The sequence below is a fragment of the Melanerpes formicivorus genome, unplaced genomic scaffold, assembly GCF_026170545.1.
Source record: "Melanerpes formicivorus ecotype bairdi unplaced genomic scaffold, bMelFor1.0.p_v2 SCAF_75, whole genome shotgun sequence".
NCBI lineage: Eukaryota > Metazoa > Chordata > Aves > Piciformes > Picidae > Melanerpes > Melanerpes formicivorus.
The window spans coordinates 2,434,966-2,460,403 of NW_027142427.1; the positions used below are offsets into that span (position 1 = coordinate 2,434,966).

The 25,438-nt window shown below is 40.9% G+C and overlaps 1 protein-coding gene across 6 annotated transcripts in view; it reads left to right on the forward strand.

Annotated features, from left to right (window-relative positions):
* ELAVL4 (ELAV like RNA binding protein 4) overlaps positions 1–25,438 on the forward strand; it is an 84,003-nt gene that overhangs the window by 4,765 nt on the left and 53,800 nt on the right. The window contains exon 1 of one of the 6 annotated variants that reach the window (XM_068163894.1): positions 12,899–12,918. The exons of 1 other annotated variant lie outside the window; for it this stretch is intronic. Coding sequence is in view for 3 of the 5 variants with exons in the window: in XM_068163893.1 (XP_068019994.1) it covers positions 13,238–13,354 (117 nt within the window). In the remaining 2 variants the exon portion in view is untranslated. Of the gene's footprint in view, positions 1–12,898; positions 12,919–13,222; positions 13,355–15,757; positions 16,016–16,650; positions 16,811–17,067; positions 17,187–25,438 lie in introns of those variants that run through there. 4 more of the 6 variants (XM_068163893.1, XM_068163897.1, XM_068163895.1 and 1 more) reach the window with 4 other exon arrangements.

The following is a 25,438-nucleotide window of genomic DNA, read 5'->3' on the forward strand; positions in this document are numbered from 1 at the left end:
GGTCATATTCTTGTTTTCGTGTTTCTAAGTGCTCCTCTAGCCTCTTCCTTCTGAATGCAGTCAGCTGCTCCCTGATTTGGTTTACACGCTCTTAGTGTCTCCCTTGGGTTCTCTCCGTTCACCCATCTTTCACAACAGTCTCTGCAAGCTTTGTTAATCAGCTCATCCATTTGCATTAGAAGATTTGGGTTTTTTCCCAGTACAGGAAAAATTCTTTGCACCCTTCACTGCTTGCTGTCATCCCTTAGTTTGGAGTAAATTCATCTTTGCTTCCTAGTTTATTATCAAATAAACCTGCTGTATTTAGATAAAGCTACACTCTTTGGTGGGTATTTTGCTTGTGTGTCCATCTATGTTATCTGGCCCCTTGCCTGCCTCTGTGAAAAAAGCTTACTTTTTCTTCTTGATTGATTTCTTCCACTTGGCTCCTTTCATTTTCTCCACTGACTAGTAGTTTTGTCACTTCTGGGATTTCATGCACTATTTCCAACACAGTTGACTTTATTTGAACCATTGTCTTCCATACTTCCATGCAATATATAGCTAGGGAGGTTTTGCATCTTGTTGCTGTTCAAGTTTTCTTCTCCTGTTTATTAGGTCTTTCCCCATTAGGCAGACTGGCTTGCTATAAAATTAGTATCTGCCCTTGATGCTTTTTTCTGGGTGATATATGAACAGCAAACTTTGACTTCCCCAACAAGCACGTTCACTGTTTATCCTTTTGTTTTTACTTTATCTTATGGATGGATAATTACTGATACTCTTTTTTTAGTGTTTCTGCACCCCAAGGCATTCATTCTGACATCTTCAGTTGCAGTAACCTGTGTGAAGCTACCTTTGGCTAAGCCGTTGTTCGTTGCCTATGCAGAACTCCAGAGTCTCTAAGGTGTTTTTAAATGGTTATCCTTCAACAAAAATACTTTTATTGGAGGAGCTTTCTAGGTCAAAAGAGAAGGCCTGGCACCCTTGAGGCAAAGAAAACTTGCCCATCTCCTGTGTGCATTGCCCACTAAAATTTCAGAACCTCATCTTCCTGGAAGGAGTCTTCCACCAACTGCAGGATCCTAAAGCCTATCCTCTGCTGTAGACCTAGCTGTAGATTATAGAAGCTTTACCTCACCTCCTCACACATGCCAATTTATGGAAGTAATAATACCCCAGCTCATCTGCTTCAGCTTGTTAAGGGATATGATGAGCTGTGCGGTAGCTGGCCGCATGCAATTTCCTGTGGGTTTGCAGAAGGGTGGCTGCTGTGCTGCTTAGGGGATGTGCAAACAGGGTTTGCTTGCACCGGTTCAGATTGTGCTGTAAAGCTGTATTAAGCACCTGTGCCTTTGCTTGAGAGGTTATTACTGTTTCTAGATCTGAGATTAGCAAGCTTCATTTACAGAAGTTTTGATATAAAGCTGCTGTGATAGCAAGCTGATCTGATACTCAGACTCTGTTTCCAGATCTGTCACTTGCCAACAGTTTTTAATAGTTGCTTCTCATTTAAGTAGCTGTGTTTTTAAATAGCTTTTGTTTGGTTTTGTTTCTGTTTTTCAAAGAAAAGCCCTTATCCTAGCCTGTCTGCCTGCTGGTCATGTATTCCATGCTTAAGTTTTCTACCCCACTGGCAAGTCCTGCATGGATGACAAATTGGAAGTTTTGGAGATGCTAAACTACTGCAAGCCTTGCAAAACTGAACATTCAAGAAAAAGCTTTAATTTGAGCTTATCCCTTAAATAAAAGGAAATTGCACAGCAGTAGAACTGAATGTTGAAATCTTGAAAGCATTGTTTCTGCAGAACAAGGGTCCTGCTAGCAGCTTTGATATGTGGGAGATTATTTCTCTCATGCTATGATTGAGAAGAGATAAAGCACTTGGTGTGTGCTTATTGACATCCTAGGTAGCATTTCATAATCCAGGCGATTTAGGTTTTGGTTGAACAGATACCTGTTGTCTGCTGCTATTTGCAGTAGTAGCCTTCCTGTTAGTGTACTCATTGATGTTTTTCTTAAAGCAGGTAAATTGAGCTTTGTCCTGGAAGAGTCATTCAAATCCTTTTCCTTGTGAGTTTCCTCTTGCACAGTGCTCCATGCTATGGTTTATCCTTCGCTTACTGCAACTTTTCTCAGGCTTTCATGTAAGAGCATGGCAGCATGTAAGCATCTCATAGCAGCACCAGACCTTGTCCATGTATGTATTGTAATGTGGTGGCAGCCAGATGTACTTAACTACAATAGATGAAAGCAGTCAAGGAAGAAAAGATGGAAATATTCCAATTCATTCAAAGGTTAAAAGAGATGGGTAGAGAAGGAAAAGATGGCATCTTCTGGTTAGCGCATTAAGCAGGTTGGGTTTGGTGGTTTGGTTTGATTCCCCACCACCCCTCCTACTCTGAAGAGTATGGTATATGACCAAAAAAGATGATTCTGGAAGAATGTGCTCTAGAGGAGAAGGCACTAAACTTTCCACTTGAAGGAAAGTGTCTTGAGCACAACTGCATGCTTTACTCAGTGCTAGGATATGTCCTTATTGTCTTGTGGTCCCTTTGATCTGCATAAGTCATCTGTGTTGGTTGCTCTTTCAGTAGTCAGCTAAGGGATCTGAGTCCTGAGTAGGACCTATATGTAGGTAGGAAGAACCTGTAAGAATGTCCAAGCAGCAGTGTGTAGTAGGCTTGCCTTAGCAGACGTGTGACAGAGGAACAAGCACGCAGATCAAAAGCCACAAATGCAGTATGTTTGTGGGGAAGTTCTGTGTCATGTTGGTCACTTTCTGTCAAATAATTTAGATTGTGAATTATGTCAGGAGGTTTTATTCTGTCATGTGATTTGTGAAGCCTCTGTTCTTTCCATTATGAGTTCTGGGAAACTTAGCCCTAACAGGACAATCAAATTTCCCACTTCAGTGGGACCTTAGGAGGAATGGAAGTTGCCACTCCATGTTTCCCACAGCTGGTGATGTGACTGGAAGGGTGAGGAACTTGCTTTCTGGCCCAGATAGGAAAGAAATTGATGCCAGACTTCTTTTGTCCTCTGCTGGTATATGGGGGAAGATATTAAGGTCAGCCCCAGGCTGTGTGTGCTATGACAGCGTAGGTTGTTCCTTTTACACAGATGGTCTAGCTAATGAGAGTACATTGCTGAACAGAGTTCTGAATCAGGGTTATTAACACCCAGAACTACCTACCATTTATGGAACCACATAGTTAAAAGGAATTATTGGTAACACTAGGATGCTGCATGTAGTACAGACACTTTTGGGGTCTTTGTGCATTTCAGAGCATGTAACCGGTCTTACCCTACGAATGTTTGACTGTCAAAAATCCCAGCTGCATACCCAAAAGATGTATGGTTGGAGATTAGTTTGAGGTATGCTGCCTGTTGTCTGTTTTTTCATCCACTTTCTCAAGGATAGTGGTCTGCTTACTATGTGAAGAACTAGAGGTCTTCCCTCCAGGTGCCAACACTGTTTAAATGAAACAGGGGGGTGGTGGTGATCAGGGAAGTCAAGACCTAGGAGCACACCTGGCAGTGGCATAGCCCCATGTCTGCCTTGTTTGATTCCCTGAATCTCATGCTGCTCTCTACAGATCATGTTACCAGAATCCTGTTTGAAGTTTTGCCAGGTTATGCTGCTTATGTAGCACTGAACAATGCATTTGGGACCCTCTTGTAGTATGGCACTGTTGCTGGCTGAGTGTGTTTTCTCCTTTCTGTTAGCCTGTCAACTGTGATGCTCAGCAGTCAGGCTGTAACAGAATGGTTAGGTTGAGTTTGTGGACAGGCTGGAAAAGTGCTGATGAGCAAATTGGATTTACCAGAGCATCTGGCCTGTCCATCCTTATCTGAACCTTCCAGGCAGTCTCTTGGGTAGAAATTGTGAAGTTATTCTAGTTTCATAAATGGCCATATAAAGCCCTCATTAAGCTTAATTGCAGCATTTTAAAAATGAATTCTGTCAGGGTCTTGTGGAAGCATAGACTTCCATGCTTCTTTCCAAATACTCATTTTTAGTGTCTGGTCTTACTTTGGTTTGCATAGTTGATGTGACTGTCTGCAGCATGTAGATTTTTTTCCTTTCATTCATTACTTAAAAACTTATGAAACATGCATTAGCATCTAGTTTTGACAGATATTTTCTTTTTTAATAAATGTTATAGTCTTAGGATACCAAGGGGGAATTTTGGCCATTCTTTCCACATGGAACAGCAAGTGGTTATTCACTAAGGGGGATTCATGTCTTGAAATTTTGCATCTCTCAGCAATATGTGCTGAGCTTCAGGCTTTGAGGGAAGCTTTCCTAGTCTGTCATGGGTGCAGGGTGTGCGTATGGAGGCTCTCAATGATGAAGGCTGGAGTCTTGAACTTAAGTCTTAGCTGATGTCAGTGAAAGGAGCTAAAGAAAATGCTTGGGGTGTGTAATCTGGGTTGCTGAGGAGCATTCTGTGCTAGTGGGAGTTTCCTAAGCATCAAAGTCTTTGTGCCCTGGCATATGGCAGCTGAGAAGTGACAAAGGCAGGAATAAATAAAGCCATGTCATCATCCACCAGCCTGGGATAGTCTTGGAACTAGCTGAGAAGGCTGGTTTCCTGAACAGATAACACCTAAGTAGGTGGCCTCATACTCCATGTTGTCTATCTTGCATTTACCAGTGAGGTCAGTGGGAGTGATTTGCTAATAGCTTCATTGAGCCTTAAATTTGAGTGGTGCCATTAACCTAAAAGGTCATGTACTGAAATGTTGCATTAACAAAAGATGTTTTGTGGTGTATACCTGTACCATCTGAAATCTTCACAGAATCAATCAGGTTGGAAAAGACCTGAGAGATCAAGTCCAACCTATCACCCAACACCTCATGACTAACTAAACCATGGCTTCAAGTACCACATCCAATCCTTTTTTGAACACCCTCATGAATGGGGACTCCACCATCTCCCTGGGCAGCACATTACGGTGGCAAATCACTCTCTGGGAAGAACTTTCTCCTCACCTTGAGCCTAAACGTCCCCTGGCACAGCTTGAGACTGTGTCCTCTTGTTCTGGTGCTGGTTGCCTGGGAGAAGAGACCAACCCCCACCCGGCTACAACCTCCCTTCAGGTAGTTGTAGACAGCAATAAGGTCTCCCTTGAGCCTCCTCTTCTCCAGGCTAAACAACCCAAGCTCCTTCAGCCTCTCCTCACAGGGCTTGTGCTCGAGACCTCTGCCCAGCTTCATTGCCGTTCTCTGGACACATTCAAGTGTCTCAATGTCCTTCTTAAATTGAGGGCCCAGAACTGGACACAGTACTCAAGGCAAAAGATCATTTAGGCAACAGAAGCTGGAGGAAATCATCTGAGGAAAGAGGCAGTGTGGATGTGCTGTAGGGATTTTGTCAGGCATTGCTAGTAGTTGAAATTTTCTTTGTAAAACATTCCACAGCATCGCTGATCACTGGTTTTACTCTACCCACAGAAGGGGGACCTCTACCACAGCAGAGTAAAACCTCATATCCTCATCTACACCATTTAAAACAGTAAATATGCTCACTAGGTCTACATTGGTTGTCTGTGCTCTCCTGAAACATTTTAAGTGAATTTTCTTTACTCCATATGTGGTCCTGTAGGCATTGGGCTGTGGAAAATGTTAAAAATAGGGGCCCATTTCATTTATTAGGTGAGCTTAAAGTTCCTTCATTGTTCTATGTCAGAAGAACAATTAAGTTTTATCTGAGCAGAGCAGGGTGTCCCTAGATGCAGGTTACAACACATCCAGTGATACTATTAAAAGAAAGATCATTTGTTGTTGCATTGGGGAATCCTTATAAAACATCGGGAAAACTGCCTGGGAGAATATAAATGTGTTCAAGCAATGGAGTGAAATACTCTTAAACTGGAGGGTGATGGCCTGTAGCCGGATAGGTTTTCAGCGTAGCTGTTTTGATGCGATTGTTGTTTTTCCCAACAGTCATAAACTGGATGTACTGGAACCCTTTTTCTTGAGGCTTCATCTGTTTGGAGCCCAGAACTAAAGCTTCTGTTAAAGAGAGATCATCTAGCCTGGAGTTCATTAAATAAACCTTAGTGGCATTTTTCTTTTGATACATATGTGGCTTACAGGCTTCCAGGGATGTTAGCCTTTTCCCACATGGGGGCCAGCACAGTCTTGCAAGATTTGCTTTGTGTAGCAGTTGCAGGTGCATTTAGTCTTGACACTGTCTTGTTTTGATCTGCTTCTCTGAACTGTCTGAAGCTTGCCTTCTTTGAACCACTATTTAAGAAGAGCTATGCTGAGATACACTCAAGATCAGACTGTGGTGGTAAAAGTCACCAGGGCTGTCAAAGTTGAGGTGAATTTGCATTTAGATGAGCATCAACTGGCCAACTCGTTTGGTCTGACTAAAGATGCACTTTGTCCCTAAACTAGGCTCCCTTGGGTGGTCACCGGGTACCTCCTTAATGCATAGCCAGTGAAGTTAGAAGTGTGATTTGTGGTGTTCTAAAGGAGGTTTCTATAGCAGGACAGATGAATTGTTCCGGGGAGGTGACCACTTCCTATAACTGCCTCTACGAAGGGGGATTTGGAGAGACTGGATCCCCCTGCAGGTATGTGACCTTAGGTCATTTTAACCATGGGACCTCAGGACTGGTAGGTTTCACCTTATCACATGGCAGGGGTGTTAGGGAAATGGAGCCTGGCTACTGCTTCATGTCTTTTACCTGCACCTTGAGTTAAAAGTCAGTCTAAAGTAGTGAAGAAAACATGGCCTGTGGCTCTGAGAGAGGCAGTTCAGAGCAGGGGTAAACCTGCTCTTTGGCTCTTACCTGCCAGCTTCTCCAGCTCAGCTGTACAGATCCCTTAAAACCCAAGCACCAAATATTTATTGCTTAGTAATTACAACCAGCTATTTATTAGGAAGTTTAGCCTTCAAACCCTTTTTATAGCTACTAATGTATTTTTGAATGGGCTTCTTTTACAAGAAGTGCTAAAAATACCCATTGTTCTTCATCTGCCCTACTTTAAAGGAAGCTAAAAATCATCTGTTAAAATGCCTGACATTTTGCAAAGATGAAGTTAAAGAAAACTGAAAATGAGAATTGAATAGGAAAACCTTTGGGCTTACTGACTAGAGTTGTCCAGATCCCAAGACACTAGCTCCATGAACTGTAGAGAGCAAGAAGAGAAGCTACAGATATTTTATTTTTTAGCTGCCTTTCTTCAGCCCTTTCCTGCTTCTGTCAGTACAAATGGTTCAGAGTTAACATTGATCCTTTCTTAAATATTCCATCTGCTCTGTTTTTTCTACCTTTTACCCTCTGTATTTTACCTTTTGTTCTTTTCATAAAAATGTTTCTGTACTCCAGATTATACACTAAAGAGCTGTGTAAACTATATTCACGAGGAAGCTGTTTATGCCTGAATTTTTGGGTACCTTACTGGGGCATATTATTTAACCCTTATTTGTCAAAGTATAGAATGAAGTAGATATACACAGGAAGTCTTGAGACTTGCAAATAGAAGTATAAGTTTGAGAGCATGAGCCAGTCTTGAGTTACTTAAGCCCTATTAAACTCTTTTCCTTTAAATCACCCCAGGTATGGGGATAAGTTGTATCATAGGGCTGACCCAGATGTGATTGGGGGGGGGGTTGTATATGCAGTAGTAATATTTATTCGCATTCTGCCTACTGCTACTAAAATACTCTGTGTAACTGCCAGCTGTTCTAACAAGAAGTAATTGGGACAATTAATAGCTTTTGACACTTTTTATTGTCTTTACTGTTGGATCTTTCCTGGTTCTGTATCCTTTTTGTGTAATTGCAAGTTGCAGGAGACCTAACCCTTTCTGGATGCTGCTTATCAGTCTCCTTTGATTTCTCTTGTACCTCTCTTCTGATCCGGCCACCTCACACACTTCCCCAGATCTTTTTCTGATCGCCATCTCAAAGCTTGGAAACATCAGCACATTAATTCCCCTTTCAGGTTTTTATCTTTGTTCTTGTTATTGATATTATTTGGCCTGAGTGCAAGGCATATAGCACACTGTATTTCAGATGGGTTTAGCAAATCCATCAACTCTTCTAAAATTAGGCAGTGCTGGTTAGAAGGCCCTGTTCACTTTTTTTTATGAGGGTTTTTGTGCTCATAGATAGGCACATTAAAAATGGCTGAACTCATGTAAATCTCCCTGGTAAGTCTAGACTTCTTCAGTGTCTAGGTCCTTTCATTATTTACAAGTAAATACATTTTAAAAATGCAGTCATAAATCTTTGAGAACATCTTCATTTGTGCTCAGTTGAAACTTTGCTAACTGTATTACGCAAAATCGACAGCATTGTAGAAATGTTTTAACTCTCTCTGTAGGTAGGGCTGAGTTCTGCTTGTTGTGATGGAGGAAGAATGTTGTAGAATTTAGGATGCTTGATGTGGAATGCAAATGTTAACATCTGTAAATGTAAAAGGAAGAAAACAATCGGGACTGGAAACATTGAAATGTATATACCTGAGTCAAAAGCAAAAAAAAAAAGAGAAGGAAAAATGAATGACCGATATGTGTATTAACAAGTTTATCTGGGTATATAGGCTGCCTTTTGCTTTTCAGACTTGCAGCTGTGCCTGTGGGTTCTTTAAGATGAATTGAGAAGAGGCCAGGCAAGACACAGTGTGTGACTGAGTAGCTGCTGTGTTTTGCAAAGCATCAGTTAGGAGCCAGGAGAGCAGCATGGTGCCAGGGTGCCAAGGACATTGCTGGCCTTTGGACACACTGGAAAGGTGCTGAATCACCTTCTCCAAATCCTTCTTGCATTATAGCAGAGATACTAGCCCACTTCTCTGGTTGGCCTGTACCCTGACATTCACAGGAAACCTCTGCTGATATTCTTCACCAATCTACATGCATGCCTAAATCTGCATGGATGCTCAGCTTTCGTTTTGGAAAATAAGGATGCGATTCCCCTTGCCATCAGAGCTATTTACATGTACTCATTTTGTTACCTCTGTCCTCTGGTGTGCCCTGGAGAGTTTTGTTCCAGTCTCCCAGTGTTCAAACATAAGTATCCACAGTGGGATTTGCAAATACACACGTCTTTGGAAAATTGGTGTGTAATACTTTGAGCAGCTATGCAGCATCCAAATTACACATCTCATAAGGCATGGAAAAGAAAGTGGGCAAGCAACATTAAATAGCATATTTGTGCAAAAGCAGCTGAAGTGTGATATCTGTGGGAACTGTGACTACTTGCCTGAGCTTCATGTATCTAAATTCCATATTTAGGGTTGTAAGTATATCGAAGATTTTTTTTCATCATGTTTTGTATCTAATGTCTTTTCATTCCAGGCTTCTTCAAAGAGCTAGAGCTGATCTTTACTTTCTTTTTTTTTTCCCTTTTTGGGCACAGATCAAAAAGGTGATAATTTCTCCAGGTAGATCTGTGGCGTATTTAATCTCTGCAGCATCAGGAGGAATCTCAGTGCACCAGATAGTACATTGCAGCAGAGCTCATACAGCTTGTCAGAGGGGTCTGAGGCAGGGACAGCTTCCTGCATTGCCAAGAGGATCATCAAATAAAATAAACTAATAAAGGCTCCAAACCACATCAATCACCTTTTTTCACCTAAAAAAATTGTATGGTATTTCAGCCTTTTTGTGGGTAGTGTTCAGTTATTGTGACAGTTATGTATTTTGTACTGAAGGCTTAAAAAAATTTACTTTTTCTCCAAAATAGGAATTCACTAACCTTAAAGAGCAGTTGCCTGAAGAATGTTTTCAGTGTCATGCAATGTTACAGTGTCCATCAACCACTCCTGCTTGATTTCCACAGGGCAGTTGGAAGGGTGTTTTATTTTGCTGCCTGCCTGGTTTTTTTAACTGTTCAGCAGCTAAACTGTTATTTATATATACACATTTGATTGTAGGCTGTTCAAATAACAGTGGAAAAAGCTTTCTGTACAGGTAAGTAACCTGTTTAACTATATTATTTTCCTGTCTACCATCTTGGTCCCCCCTGTGTCCTGCACACACATGGGGAAAGGTGGTCTGCTAAATTACACCAAATACTTTTTAGTTGTTTTCTGGAATCTGGGGCTGAGCAGTTGGGCCCTAGCTATTCCACCGAAGCTGGTGACTTTCAGCATCGCTGAACTGCATGTTTAGTTTTTCACATTTTCTTGTCATTCCATGCATAACTTTAAAATCATGTTCGGTGTACATTTGTAAGAAGTTTTACACTCCTTTATATTCCCTTTTTCTCTTACTGCTCTATTTTGTTTACTCATGCAGTGAATTTGCCAGTGGTTCAGGTAGTGCAGGACGTTTTAACTTGAGATCTGCTGATGGAAAGGCAATGTGTGAGCTCAGGGTTGTTAACGATAGTGTTGATGTGACATCTTGAGCTGGAGACTTGTTTCCACAGAGGTTCTTGAATTACTGCATAGGGCAAACCCTAGTGCTTGCATTGTGTAATGTCCTTTCCCGGCCCATTGTCTTTTCTACTAAATTTTGTAGTTCAAATCCCTCTTTTATCCTCACATGCATCTCTGTTGTTCATTGTCCACCTGCATACTCATCTGCTGAAAAAACCCAGAGTTTTTAGAAGAACTTAAATACTAGCTTTATGATAGGAATGTCTTAGAGAAGAATAACACTTTTAGGCCTAAATGTTTAGTCCCCTGGAAGAGTGGAAAATGAGGTGATGGAAAATGGCAGGTTGTAGTTTGCAGGCAGCAGCATTTAAATGGTTTGCTGTAATCGTATTAGGATTGAATTAAACTGAGTTCTTTATTTTGTTACTGCAGTGAAATAAGGCTGTTACTGATCACTTTCTCCTCCCTCTTGCTTTGATTAGCATAGACTCAGGCAGCAAAAATGAAGAGTTCTGCAAGAGTGCATGGAGAAACTGGTGGGAGAGGGTCTGAGTTGGAGTTTTGTGTCCTTGCACATGAGAGCTCTGGTGCTTTCCCTAATAGACTAAATGAGACCACTGCTGCTTCATAAGAGGTCTGTTCCAGCCACATTGCTCTACAGCTTGGCAGATGGTGGCATGTGAATGGTTTCATATTGATTGGATGGATTTGCCTCAGGGTAAGAGGAGTGTGGGTCCTTACAGATGCACTTCTAGTTTTGGTTTGTGTTTGTGGTTGTTTTTTTCCTTTTTATTGGGGGGGGGGAACTGTTTGTAAAACATCTCTTTAAATCAGAGGAGTGTGTGCTAATCAAAACTACTGAAGCTATGTGGAAATAAAGTCCTTAAATAGCTAATCACAAAGACCAAAAAGCCAAGAATACTTATTTACTAAATGATTACGTTTTTACATTAGAAGAAAGTGACACTTTTAATTAGTGTTCAAGGCATATGGTGAATGAGAAAATAAGCTTATTTCATGCAAACAGAAATCGATGCAAATAACCTTTCTCCTCATAAAAAGGGATGACTTGAAACTCAATACATATTCAAGGAGGTTAAGTCATTACTGCATCACTTTAATATTAGTTAAAGGCCAACAAAGAAAATCACTACTCTGCATATACTTACTCAGCAAGGATTGCTATAAATGAGAGAACTAGGTGATGGTACTTTGTAGGTGATAAATCTAAAGAAGCCCTTGTCCATATAATGCTTTCATTGTTTAACCTCAGTTAAATAACCTTTTGGGTTTTGCCTTGGCACAGGTAGTTGCCAGAGATGCCTTAATTCTCTGGTGATTCATTCCAGCCAGTTAAGACATTGTGATGCTTTGTTTATTGTCTCTCACCTCTGTTTATTATCCCTCACCTCTGTTCTGTTTCAGTCTTGTAAATATTATTTGTAAATTCTTCCCTGTGAGATGACTTTTCAAATGTTTGTGCAGCACCCAGCACCAAGATCCCAATCTTGTTCGAGCCTCTGGGTGTTGCTGTAGAGCATTGAGTGAATTCTTTACTTTTTTTTTAAGCAATAGAAGTATTCCTTCAGGTGCTTGACCTTAAAGTGGAAAAAATGACATTAAAATATCTTGCAGACATGTAAGAAAAGGGAGAGTTTGGTTAGGGAGGCTTGGGCATGCTGTTGGAAACTGGATCTTCTCCAAGTATTTCAGTTCTGTGCTCTGATACATGCAACAGTGGTGTCATAGATGAGTTTAAGCCAAAATACAGCAGTATCTTACCAAATTGTCTTAGCATTTTCTTGAATGTGTAGCTCATATTTCCCAGCAGACTCTGCCCACATGCGAACTATTCACTTGGAGAATGTTTCCATGAACGAATGTTGTTGTCATGAACTTGATTCAAATTTTGTACGGGCCACCTGTGTGGGTGTGCTTTCCCTCTTAATTACACTTAGTTCTCAGAACTTGTTGAATTTGAACATTTAGTTAATTTTTGTGGAGTGAAATGCCCCTGTATAAATTTTTGTCCCTTGGAAAAAAAAAGCCAAAAAACAACCAAAAAGGAAAAAAACCTCTGTGGTATAGGTTTGCTTCTGGGGCGGAAGAGGCATAAAACTGCAAATCAATCTTTCTTTTTTTTCCTTCTTGCCTGATAAGTGGGGGGGGGTATCTATGCTGTATATCACAACCAGCAGTTATTCCAAGAAAAAAAAAAAAACATCCTTAAGATGGTTACTTCAATCTGTGTACACTGCCCACCTGGTGGTTATGAAGTGAACTGTTACTTTAAAGAATAGTTTAAACAACAGCCATGTTTGGGGCAGGCTAATCTTGCTAAGAGAGCAGTACATATAACAGGAGTCTACAGTGTGATAAGGGGGGAAATTCAGCTCACTGACTAGATGTTTTAATGTGCGAACTCTAGGGAAATAACATATTGACTATTCTGTTGTGCGCAAGAAAATTGAAGAACCCTTTGCAGACAGAGGGCTTGCAAAGGATTCTTTCTGTTTTCTCTTAACCAAAAAAATCTGTAGCAAGATGTTTGAAATCAGCAGGACGCTTAATGCTGCTTTGTTAAATAATGAGGTAATATTTTGTCACTTTTTCTGGGCAGCATCTGGGGTTTTTTCTCCTTTTTCATGTTGGTGAAGAATTCAGTTTAATCCTATAAAAGTAAGATTATTTTTTTACAAAAATTCTTCTTCAATTGATTATTTTTTTTCCTCTTGATGCTTTTGGAGAATTGGGTTGTCTTTTATTTGTGGTTTCAATCGGCTGCTGTTGCCTAGGACATTATGCCACGTAAGGCTTCTAAACTGCACAGAGTAGGTAGTTATTAACGCTGAATTGGCTTCTGGTATAGTCCATCTGGGCTCTGTATGAGAGAGCTTGCTAGCGGCTACTGATGCTAAGATACCCGCAACCTTTGGGATGTATGCGTGGTGGAGAGGGGCTCAGTGATATGAGATCACTTCTTTTAAGGGAAACTGTCATTAATGAGTCAAGAAACTGCTCATTTATGGTAAGGAGAGGAGGGGGTGGGGGGGGGCTGGGAAACAACCCTGTGATTTCATTTTGATACTGGATTAGCTGTTTAAGACAAGTTTCTTTTTGTGGGGATGGAAGATTGCATTAAAAATATGCTTTGCTCAGGGGCTTGCTGGCTGATGCTTGGAGAGACTGTATTGAGATTCTGATGCTTTACAAATGTTACAACCATGATGCGGTGGTCAGTCCCTTAGCCTGAAAGATAAATGGTACTATTGGAAACACGAGAATAAGGTTGACTTTTTCGACAATAGGATTCTGCCTTTGTCTTTAGAGAGAGGCCTCTGAGGACGTTTGAGCATTTGTTTTAGTGTTCCTCGGAAAGGCTGCATGTGTGGGGTGCTTTTGGGGAAAGTGGTCGGTGTGCAGAGTACCTGGATTTATGGACGGATAAGATAGCTAATTTTTTTGAGAGGAGCAGCGTGCAATTACTGTTTCAGAAAAATGGCTGAATCTTTTCATGTGCATAACAAATTTATAGTAACAAAGTAGTCTGAAGTTGAAAAGACTTAAAAATGATTTCTGGGTTCCTTCTTTGGCGTTATTAACCCCTGAAGAGACCTTAAGTGAAAATTTGCATTACAAATGTAACTTCAATATTCGATGTATATTTGCACAAGAATGTATGGTAATATACTAGCTCTGTAGCATTTCGATGCCTGTGTGTTCAGTCTATTAGGTCACTTAAATATTTGAGTTGGGAAATCTGTCTTAGGAGCTAGTTTTTACCTTTACTAGTTTTCACCGAGCTACAAACGTGCTCAGATGTATGGTGAGAGAAATCCTCTGCAGCCTTTCACATTGTTCATATTTTAATTGGATTCAGTGCTCATTCCACAGATTGTATGATGTCTTCTAAATGTGCTTTTTTTTTTCCTCCTTGCTTGGTCTTTCTAGCAAGATTTTAAAATAAGCTTGCTATATTTCATATTATTTTTTTATTGGTGTGCTTGAGTGTGTGTGCCTGTGGTTAAAAGAAATAAAAAATTGTACAGAATGTCAGTTCAGAGCTCAGCAGTTCAAAGAGCATGCTTATACTTCACCAAAAAAAAAAATTTGGAAAATAATGGGGTGTTTTGCTCATTTTGGAAAATTATTTTGCTTGTTAGTAACCAGATTTTTCTCTCTAGGAAGGAGCTGAGGGAGCTTACAATGTGGCCCATCCTAGCTTCCCCAGTTTTCAGCTGTTGTGTTTAAAAACATGTGCAATGGTAAAGAATTTTTTTGAAAGCACATTTGGCTGTTGAAATGAATGCATGAATGGTGAAATTGAATGGTTCCTTCCCAAGTTAGAGTAATACTCGGTGGGTTTGGTTGAGACAAACGTAAATTCAAGGTTAGTTGCAATTGCAGGATGCCATGCCTTGTTACTTTAGCCAAAACGTGCTGTAGGAAAACTCCTAACTCTGCCTAACTTAGGAGGATTTCTGTTAAACTTGCTAGGGTCGGGAGGAGGGTAAAACACTGCTGTTTGGAAGTGAAGTTGTGCTAGTTTGTCGGTGGCAGCGAGCGGAGGATTAATGAGTGTGCATTGTTACGTTAAGCATGCTCCTTTCTAAGGCTGGGGAGGGTGGGAATCTTTTAAATACTCAAAGTTTGCCGTTGCTTCATTTCCTGTAGAGCTGGAGAAGAGTGAAACAAGGAGGAGAAATAATTCCCAAATACTACTGTCGTTCAGGGGGAGTGCTGTTGGTAAATAGGTGTGCCTCAGCCAGCGGCAAGTGGCGGCAGGATCGAATCCACTTCTAAAAATACATATTTTAACAAACCTCACAGGGATGAAGGAAGAGGAGATGGGTTGATTATTAAAATCAATAGTACCTGCAAATAAACGCGGCTTTAAATGCTTGTCGAAGTGCTTTTGTTGTGCCTTTAAGCCTAGAGGCAGATCATTAAATATGCATTTCTCCGGAAAGCAACTGTCGAAAAAGATAAGGTAGTTAAAATACGCCGGACCTGCGAGCTGGGCGTGCAGGAGGTAAGAAGATGTAGGCACTGAAGCATGGCCGAGGTATGACATCGCTGCGGCCCAGGGCTCCTGTGCTGCCGGGGTGGGAAGAGGTGGGTTTAAAAAAAAAAAAAAATAAAAAAAATTAAAAAAATAGAGGGATGCGTGTTGTTTCTTCAACCGGGCCTTAATTACTAGACACAAGCAGCAGTTCAGAAATCTGGTCTCTGTTGTTGTAGAGGTCACCAAATCATTAACATTGTCAATCTGGCAGCGGCTAATTTCAATAGCACCTGATGTCGCAACGCCTCCCCGCGCGGCGGCGGCCAATCAGCGCCCGCCCGCCGCTGACAGATGGTCCCATAAATGGATGTAAAGGGGAGCCGGCGGCAGGCAGTGCCAGCAGGGCTCCGAGCCGAGCCCAGCCGAGCAGAGCCGAGCCCAGCCGCTCCTCCCGCCGCCGCCGCGCCGGGGCTGCCGCTCGGGGACAGCGCTCCGCACCGAGAAAATATATACGTCCTAGAATATATTTATTATTAACCTTACTATTCTCGCTGCACAAACGTCTAGCACTGTGCTTTGTGGATCTTTAAAAAAAATAATAAAATAATTCCCTGAAACCTTAGCAAATCTGTAGAAGAGTTGAAGCCTTTCAAGACCCAATATTTGCCATTAAGAATGGTTATGGTAGGTATTAGTAGATTTAAAATCTGATCGTAGCGGGTTTATGTAGAGGTAGATATAGAAGCTAACATACAGATTTTCCCCGAATGTGCATCATTCTCAGTCTGTGTTTTCACATGAATTTAGTTTTCTGCTCCTGATTTGTTTGTACATGATCTCTCCCTTCCCCCTCTTCTCTCTCCCCCTCTCTCTTGCTCTCTCTTTCATATTTAATGTGTGCATATCCTTTAATAAAGGATGTACTTTGTCATTTTAAGGTAATTGCGATTTCTCTCAGAATAAAGGAAAAAGCTCATTGGTAATGCGAGGCTGGTATGTGGCTAACAGAAATGCATAAGGAAGAGGAGGCTTTTTTTTAAGTGGTGGTGTGTGTGTGGGGGGGGTGAATTTCCACATTGACATTTTGGAGATACAAATGCAGAGCAAAATCCTGGGGGGGGGAGAGGATGGGGGGGGATGGGGGGGTTAGTGGGGGGGGGGAAGCCTCGAGATTGGTAATTTTCTTTTGGTGGACTGCGCAATAGGTATGGTAATTTTAAAAGAGGGTGATTTATATGAGCTTCGGTAAATGCTGCATATTGTATTTCAAAGAGTTTCCTGTCATGACCTCATAAAAAGAGGAGGAGGCTTGTATGTGTTGCAGCGCCTTGTATATGTCGATTTTGTTGCATCGTTGGGCAGCAGCGCTGTAAGAAGGAATGTCAGCTTTTACATAACGCTCTTTTTGCTTCTGACTCTGTGAGGGGCTGTAAGGGTCCATCTTTGTGATCACAGATGGAGTGGAATGGCTTGAAAATGGTAAGTGAATGGGGAGAGCCTGCTCGTGGGGTTTTGTCTCGCTTCTCGTGTGCCTCGCGATTTTCTTTTGTTCGGGGTGGCGGATCGTGAGTCATAAAATAAAATTAGAGAGCCTTGTTTGTTTTATTGTGGGATATGTCTGCCTGTGCGCGTATATGTATCTGTATATCTATTTAACGTATGTAACTGTGATGGCACTTCACGGCGTTTCCATTGAACGTTGCATTTCAGTCGAGCGAGGATGGTTGCTGCTGACAGTCACGGTGTCATTGTACTGCATGTGCCTGGCGGATCAGGCGGCCAATGATGCCGTTTAATCTCCGTTGGTATTACACCGGCCTTAAATACAAACCTAATAATCGCCTCTAAAATCCAGGTACTGCGTTTCCTATGGAGTCGCTGCTGTAGAGGATGGATGGATGGACGGAAGGGTGTGTTTTTTGTGTGTCGGGTTGGGGGCTGGGGGGGAGCTGTGTTGTTTTGTGCTTTTTTAAATGCCGGGAGAAGTCAAAGCCATTTATGTGAAAAATAGTATTTCTATTTTTAGACTATATTCTCCTGGCAGAGGAGCTTGGGTGCGCTCGTCTCGTCCTCTCTTTTGTGCTTTCCTTACAGATTGTGCAAAATGGCATGATCAAATACAACTGCCGGGGACTTTGGGCTGTGCCGAGCGGGGCGACCCGGGGTGGGGGCTGGGACCAAACCCGCACAATACCCATCCCTCCTGCCAGCCCCACGGGATGCTGAGGGGGAGGTGTGTGTGTGGGGGGGTGAGGTTTCCCCCCTTTCTCTTAATTTAACGTTTTGCAGACTTTTGCCGTGGATATTTATTATAACCGGGAAACAAAGCGACGGTCTTTTCCCATTCTTACAGGATTGTCTTTGTCTAGCTGCTTGTTTTGATGGGTGTAAAACAAATAAGATTAGACTGAGCAGCCGAACTGAAAGCGATAGCTGGGAGGAAAAGCCAATGAAAGGTTGCCGGGGAAACGAGCATAGGGGAAGCTGAGTGGGGGAGCAGGTGGCAATCATGTGGGAATACTGCAAACAGTGTAAAAAAAAAAATCTTAAGGAAAAAAAAAAGCAGGGGCTACCTCGATTATCTCTGCTGTTCTTTGTGGCAGTCACAACTTTAATTATTCTTTATAAATAGGTGTTAATTACATTTCTGGCTCAAGCTTACAGTGATTTCTAGAAATCTGGTTTTAAGCATCTGTTCTTTCTCCTCTGCAAAAGAGGGTTATCTTTTTTTTTTTTTCTTTCCCCCTCCCTGCTGTGAAATTGTACGTGCAAAAAATTGCAAGGAATCCTGTGAGGCAGTATTAAAAAAAAATGTAAATTATATTGAATGAAGTTGACAGAGGTATAATAGTGAACTCCCACAGCTGATAGCTTCTGCAAATCATTTCTTAGAATTTTCCAGCAAATGTCCCTATGAGAACAGTAGGTAGAATGAATTTACCCTAAGCAGTGATTTTGTGTTAAGTGATATTGGTATTTTTACAAAATCAGATGGTTATATGGCAGAATAATCAGTTCAGGGGAGTTCACCATATCCTGGGGTTTGTGTGAGCAGAAATTACAAAAATAATGAGATTATTCTTCTCTTCGTCTCCAGCCCCACCTTTAGCCACAGTCTATTATATCTGCTGGAGCAATATCCACTTCCAATGTCAGGCTCTTTGTGGCAACTTGACTTTCTCAACTGAGGCTGAATATCTTGCTAATTGTGATGGTCTCTTATTGTAGTGGCAGACAATAATGGGAAATAGCTGTTGGTGCTAGAAGTGTTTAAAAAGCATAGTAGACTAGTAAGTGATAGACGGTAGCGTAAAAGCTATAAAGAATGTTGTTGCCCAGAAAATGCTCTTCTGCTGCACATCAGGAGGCACAAGAGAAGGAAAGCAAGGATAGAGAGCACACCTTTCTGTCTCCAGATTTTCAGATGTTTTTATGTTCTTTGCTCTGAAGCAGGGTTACTTTGAATACGAATTCAAGCAGGAATGGTAGTGCTTAGTTTAAACATGTGTTAAAAGAAATGAAATCCCCCTTTTAATTTGCTTTGTTTCAAATATTGCCTTTACAGTCCTTCCTCTAAAGGAGTAATTGAATGGTCCTCTGAAAACTGTGCTGCTTACGATGTGGAGGGGAGCAAAAATCTTCAGGGTGTGTATGTGTGTGTAAAATCGTGGGTTACAGTCTATGCATGTGCAGAAATGCATTCTGACATGCATTGTAGTTGTACGTGAGAGCAAAATGATTTTTGTTCTGTCCAAAACAGAGATACTGTGTTCTAAATCTGTTAACTTAGTCATGACAATAAATAAGGGTGCCTTTTATTATACACAGCTGCATTGTTTGCTTTAAGAGTCATCAGCTAGTAGTTACATTTTCATTTTCTGTTCAGTTTGGTGTTTCTGCAAGGATATAAAAATAATGTAATCTTTGTTTTATGGTGCACGTGTTCCTGCCCCGATCTTCCTCTTTTGTTTTAAGATTATATTAATGAATACAGCCTGCATGTACATAGTGACATTTTCTTGTTGTGTGTAAAAGATCGCATTGTGAATCCTCATCTGGAAAACCATCTATGAAGTTAGTGACATTGCACTAAGACTGCTACAAATACTAAAGGAAGGTTAAAACACAAAACTTCCTTCTGCTCAGACAAAAAGGCAGAGAAATGTAGTTGGTTTTAGATCTAACTTTTTTTGCATGTTCCTTGGTGGACTGCTAGTCAGGATGAAATTTCACAACTGGATGTTGATGCTATGTGACTACCAGCCATGAGTAAAATCCCATGTACTCTATAGATCAAGTTCCCATGTTAGATACAGGGATGATTTTCCACTGTTGACTGGCTTGGTTGCCTCCTTTGCTTTCTCTTTAATTTCACCCTTTGGAGCTCTCTAGGTAAGCCCGAGCTGTTGTGACAAAGGATGGTTACAATGAGCTAGAAGGGGTATACTTAAAAATCCTATTTGAATGGGTTTGGAATAGTCTTCATCATCTTTACTTGGTCCTGTTAAATATTGTGACTCCATTGAAAGAAAATCAGTTGCATTGATCTTACATATTTAATGTGCTAATATTTCTTTTAAATAATATCTTCTAGGTTATAGTGATATTTTTTTTTCCCTCAACCTTCCTACTTGGTATGCTGGGAGTGTACTAATTAAATGCAGGTTATTTTCTCTGTGTAATTGTCATACTGTTGGTACATAACCTAGAGCCACTCCACACCACACGGTTGTTGAAGAAGAAACAAACTATGACTTTCTCTCATTCTGGCAGGGGAATTTGGTTTTCTTTGAGAACTTACACTTTCAAAATAATTTCAGCAGGCAAGAAATGGACAGTGGCAGAGAATATCATAGCAAGAGGAAGAGATGCAGATAACTTGACAAATGCATTTGTCTGTTTTGGCAATCCGTGTTCACTAGACAGCTCATTTACATGCCTGGACACATGAAAATGTACGTTTGCTTCTGTGGGACATCTAACTGGATACACTCAGATGCACTGTCAAATACTGCAATGCAGTATTTTTTCAATGTCATTGAGGTTTTGGGGGAGAAGTGGGCACAAACAGTCGTCTTGCAAGTAAGGCAATGTTAAGAAGCAAGGTACCTCTGTAAAGGATGGGCCAGATTTTACAGAATTTGCTTATCTGTGCTGGGAAGTCCCCCCTCCCCCACTGCGCTCCTTTCTATCCCCTTATCTTCCCCAGTAGGATGGATCAAGAAATGGGTACGCGTGTATTTTTGCGTGTTCGTGTGTGTATCTTCCTCATCTGAATGGGTGTTAAGGAAAATGCTGGGATGTGCGTGAGAAGGGAAAGGACACTTGTGTAATGTAATGCTTTCCAGTTGTTCGTGCGAATGTCCAGTTACCATCAGCGTAGGACTTCCAAGTAACTTCAAAAACAAGGCGTGCTTTTTATTTTCTAAGGAAATTTGTGAAGAGGAGAGGAATAGTTCAGCAAGTACTATAGAGCTAAGTGTGCAGTTGCAACCTGTCCCCTTTGCCTTAGCCTTTGCATTTGTGTATGTTTAACCATTTGAGATAATGGGAAGTGAGGATGTTGGAGAAATGGGTGTTTGCTAGCTTGCTTTTTTAGTTTCCAATGATCAGCCTTTAAAATACTGGAGTATTTTAGGTGCAGGGGGGTTTTGTAGGTCACTAGCTTTACAGCAAGAAAAAGAAAGGAGGGAGAAAAGGTCTCAATGTGTCAGAGGCAGTAATTGTCTAAAATTAGCCATCTAGAAAAGGCAGGAAAGGCTTGGAGGAAAGAGGAGGAGGCACTAATGTGTGAAACAGCACTGTGCTAGTCGGGGAGATAATGAGTGATAAATTCGAACTGGTGCAGTGGTGTGATGCCCATTAATTTCTCAGAACCTTGACTTTGCAGGTTTGTTACTCTGTTGTTCACACCTTTAATTATAACCAGTTTTGGATGATAGCTTGGGGCACTGAAGATGAGACCTTTTGTTTGTTGTTTACTTAAATAAGTATTCAGACAGTTTGCAATAGCATTGGAATATAAGTGTTAGAAATTAAATACTTTAAGATGAGATAAGAATGCAGTTAATTTTTGTAAGTACCTAACATTGTCTTATTTGTAGTGTTTGTGTGAATTTGTTGAGAATTGGTTCAATAGACCCAGCATTGGGTCGCTTTTTATTTTGTTGTCACTACAATTTGTTTTCCTTAATTGTTTCAGATCTCCAAATGCATTATTCACTACTTCAGGGCCTCCAAAAGTGGAGAGGAATTGGAGTGTCTTACCTATTGTTCTGCCCTTGACTGTTTGATGTGAGGACTTCCACCTCAGTGAAGTAGATCTGTAGAAGTTAGGAATCATCAATTAAATGGGATGAAGAGACAGAGACTTACAGAAAATTAAGTTTGGGTTTGTTTTTTTTTAATTTAAAAAACATTACCTAAACCCTTGTGTCATCTCTCAAGATGTTTTGTTGCACAGGAAAATGCAAGTCTGGCTTTGACAGCATTTTAAAGCATAATGTATGTGAAGTTCTGTGGTATACCTTTGTTGCTAAGACACAATTGCATCAGTGGTGCTGTTGTGATGGGGAAATCGTATGTCCTTGAATTCTTGAGAAAGACACTTAGGTTTTTCTCCTAATACTAAACTTTTTAAAAATTACTGTAGACCTCTTAAAAATTACAGTTGCTATTTTTCCCAGTCCAGCATTGCGCACTGATGTTGTTTGCAGTCAGGCTAGTAGTGTATTTGGTTGCAGCTGAGTATTACCTTGGAGGTAAAGGTGGTATGATGTTATGTTTATTTTGAAACAAACAAAATTACTATGGGAGGTGGTTCTGTCATTTGCTGTGCTTCAAGAAGGTTCCATGTGTAATGTCTCTGTCCACGTAAGCGACTTTTGGTGTTGGCAGAGGGCAGCAATGCCACCGGAGCCTTCCCAGTAGTGTTAAGTTCTTCAGATCCAGCCGCTCTGCTGTCTAGCCCATGCGTTCACCAAGCTGTGGAAGGAAAACCAAACACCTCCCTCTGGTTTTTGCTTCCTGCGGGACATTGGGTGGCAACATAGCGTCTGACTCTCCATGTAGAGAGCAAAAGATTGCTGCTGGAGCAGGTAACTGCACTACACTTGGGCCCTGTGTGTTTGCCCTCTAATTGCATGTGTGCTGTTGTGGAGTCACCAGTGCTTATGAATGCTCTGCTGTGTTTACTCCCAAGTTGAGTGCTTCTAAGGAGCTGAGGGGTGAAAGAAACCTGTGCATTTTAATGCTTATTCCTGTTTTGAATCTTACCGTTGCATACTAGAAAAGTAGTGAAGACAGCAATAAACATATAATTTAAGGCAGATATAACTTCTCTAGTAATGCTATGTTGGATTGCCAGTGAGGACATGGAATTCCAGGTGCTGACACTGTCCCTTTATTCCCCTCTTGTCGTTCCTGCTGCAGGTCAGGACAGTTGCCGGAAGTCCATGTTTCTCTACTACTATTAAAAGCAAAACCAGTAGTTGTGATTTCAGTTGTCATTGCTAGACTAAACTTCTTCAGAAAATGTCACTGAGTTTTTTTAATAGGTTAATTTAAATTCTTGAAGTCTGTGATGTGCTTAGGGTGTGTGTGGAGCTCAAACCTGTTTGTAGTAGTACTGGTTGGAGAGGGTCAAACCACACAGTCAGAATACTAGCAAATGTTTCTACTGAGTTGTAGGCTAATCTGGGAAGGAGGCCATGCCATGCATTTTCTCAGTCCTCCTAAGATGAAATGCAGACTCCCATAGCCATCAGCAATTGTCAGATAATATGAAATTCACAACTCAACAGCATGAAATAACCCATGTTTAAGTTGCTGTACTGTGGTGAAGTGTTAACAGATTTTGTGCTGGGGATAAGGTATTTGGGAATGTATGGATTTTTTTTTTGGCTTGATTGAAGGGTTTCTAAGTGTGACTATTAATATAAAGGATGACCAGCCAAAGATTCTCTTTCAGTGGTCATCAGTAACTTTTTGCTTTACTATATGCAGGAGAACTTGTGCGAAAAGGCTCATTATGCTGTTTCGGTAGAGAAGGCAGCACAGTCACGACACCACAGAAGTAATAATGCATGTAAACAAGTGCTCCTTAACCAAAAATAGTTCTAATACTGTTCCCACTTGTGTCTTTGTTCCAAATGAAGTTACTGGCAGTAGATGAGTAGGGGGAAGTGGTGTGTTTTTTTGTGGGTTTTTGTCTTTTTAACAGAAAGTGTGAATGCTGGAAATTCTTCCTAATGTGTGTGTGCCAGCTATACCGTGGCAATGTTGCTGTTGATTCCCTTCCTGTGAGAGCAGCTGTTCAGGGAAATAATCCCTTTGCAAGCTGCAGAGGGTCCTGAAAAATTCAGTGCACACCTACAGTGGTAGCTGTGGCCGTTTTTTAGTGTCTGTTGATGAGAGCTAACTCCATAATCCAGCACGGTAGCATATTGTTCTTTAGACTAACTGGGCCAGGACAAAATTATCATTCTGTATTTTGTGTGCTCTGTGAGAGATTTCGGAGTGCACTTCAGAATTTGACATTGTGTTTGATAATTTATAGAGCACAGTTTATATTTAACTGTAGACACACTAATCGGGGAGGGGAAGAGTAGTATATTTTTAGAATCCTTTTTTGATTGTCTGTGCTTGTCATTACTCAGCTACTGAAAGAAGTGTTCACAAATGTGGATTTTTGCTGGTATAGAAATTGAGTTGAATTTCAATTGTTAGTCTCCTGCTGTATGCAAAAATGAGCACTGTTTGTTTGATGTTCTTCGTGGTTATCAAGGAGCGTTACAGCGTTACGTAGCCATTGCCACCACTGTAGGAGCCATGTTCTTCTGCAGTATTTTGGCACTAAGCTGGACCAGGACACCTAGGTTGAATGCCTCTGTGGTCAGGAATGCTTAGGTGATCTAAGTTCTCCTCTTTTGAGGTGAGACAGGGTGGATCCAGCTTGAAATTGAGTCCACCTATGGCTGCTGAGTTCAGTAAGGGAAAACTAGTCAGTACAAAGGACAGTAACTTGGCTGTTTTGACCTTTATACTCAAGCAAGCTGTTCTTCTCTTTGGACTGTTAAGACACTTCTGCCTAGTCATCTTCAATTCTGCCTTTTTTCTGCTTGCATATTGGCATCTAAATACATATTATGTGTGGGGTTTAAGTCAGGACATATGGGGTGGTCTGGATCTTGCCCTGTCCACATGTACCTGTATCTGAGCAGGGGCCAATGTCGGTAGGGCTCCTGCTGGGTCTGTTAGTAAATCATGTTTTAACCAGGCATTATTCATGAGGTCTGGTGGTCTTAAGAGGAGTTCTGAAAAATTTTTTTTCTTACTGTTCAGGGTATGTTAGTTACTTGAATAACAAACTGATGAAATTGAATGTAATTTTAATTTTGAGATTTTTAGGAGGCCTCTGAGGAATTAGAATAAGGAAAGTGTTTGTTTTGACCTGTGACAGATGCATATATATGTACTTCATGTGTTGTCACTTATTGATGAATAATATATTATCAGAGTAATGAACCTTCAATCTCAGCATAGATGCTTTTATGCATGATACGATTTGAATTTAAGTATTACGAAGATACTTAGCCTTTAGAGCACTCTGAAACTTACTCTCATTTAAGCCATTGTATAAATATTTTGTGAGACTATCAGAGTAAATAGCTGCTTCTGCATACTAGGTCATCTCTGATCATTTTTCCACCAGAAAATTCTCAGATTTTCAACTTTCATTATTTGTTCATGACCTTTAAGATGGTGATGGTTGTATTACTTTCGAGTAGCTCATTGCAACTTTGTCTACCATAGATATGTTACAGAAGCAAGAATGCCTATATTGCATAAAAAGATCATTTCCAGAAGAAATATTAGTGTGCTTACAGGGCTGTAGACTTACAGATGAACTGTAGAAAAGACCCAAGTTTCTTCTTTACTACTGATCTGCTTTCTTTTGAAAAGAAATATGCTGTTACTGTGCAGTAAGCTAACATTTCTTATGATGGGGGGGAAAAACATGTTCAGCAAAGTCCTATTTTAGGGTCTGTCTCTTAGACCTGCAAGCAGCAGTATCCATAGAGATGTTGTTACCAGCAGTCAAGATGT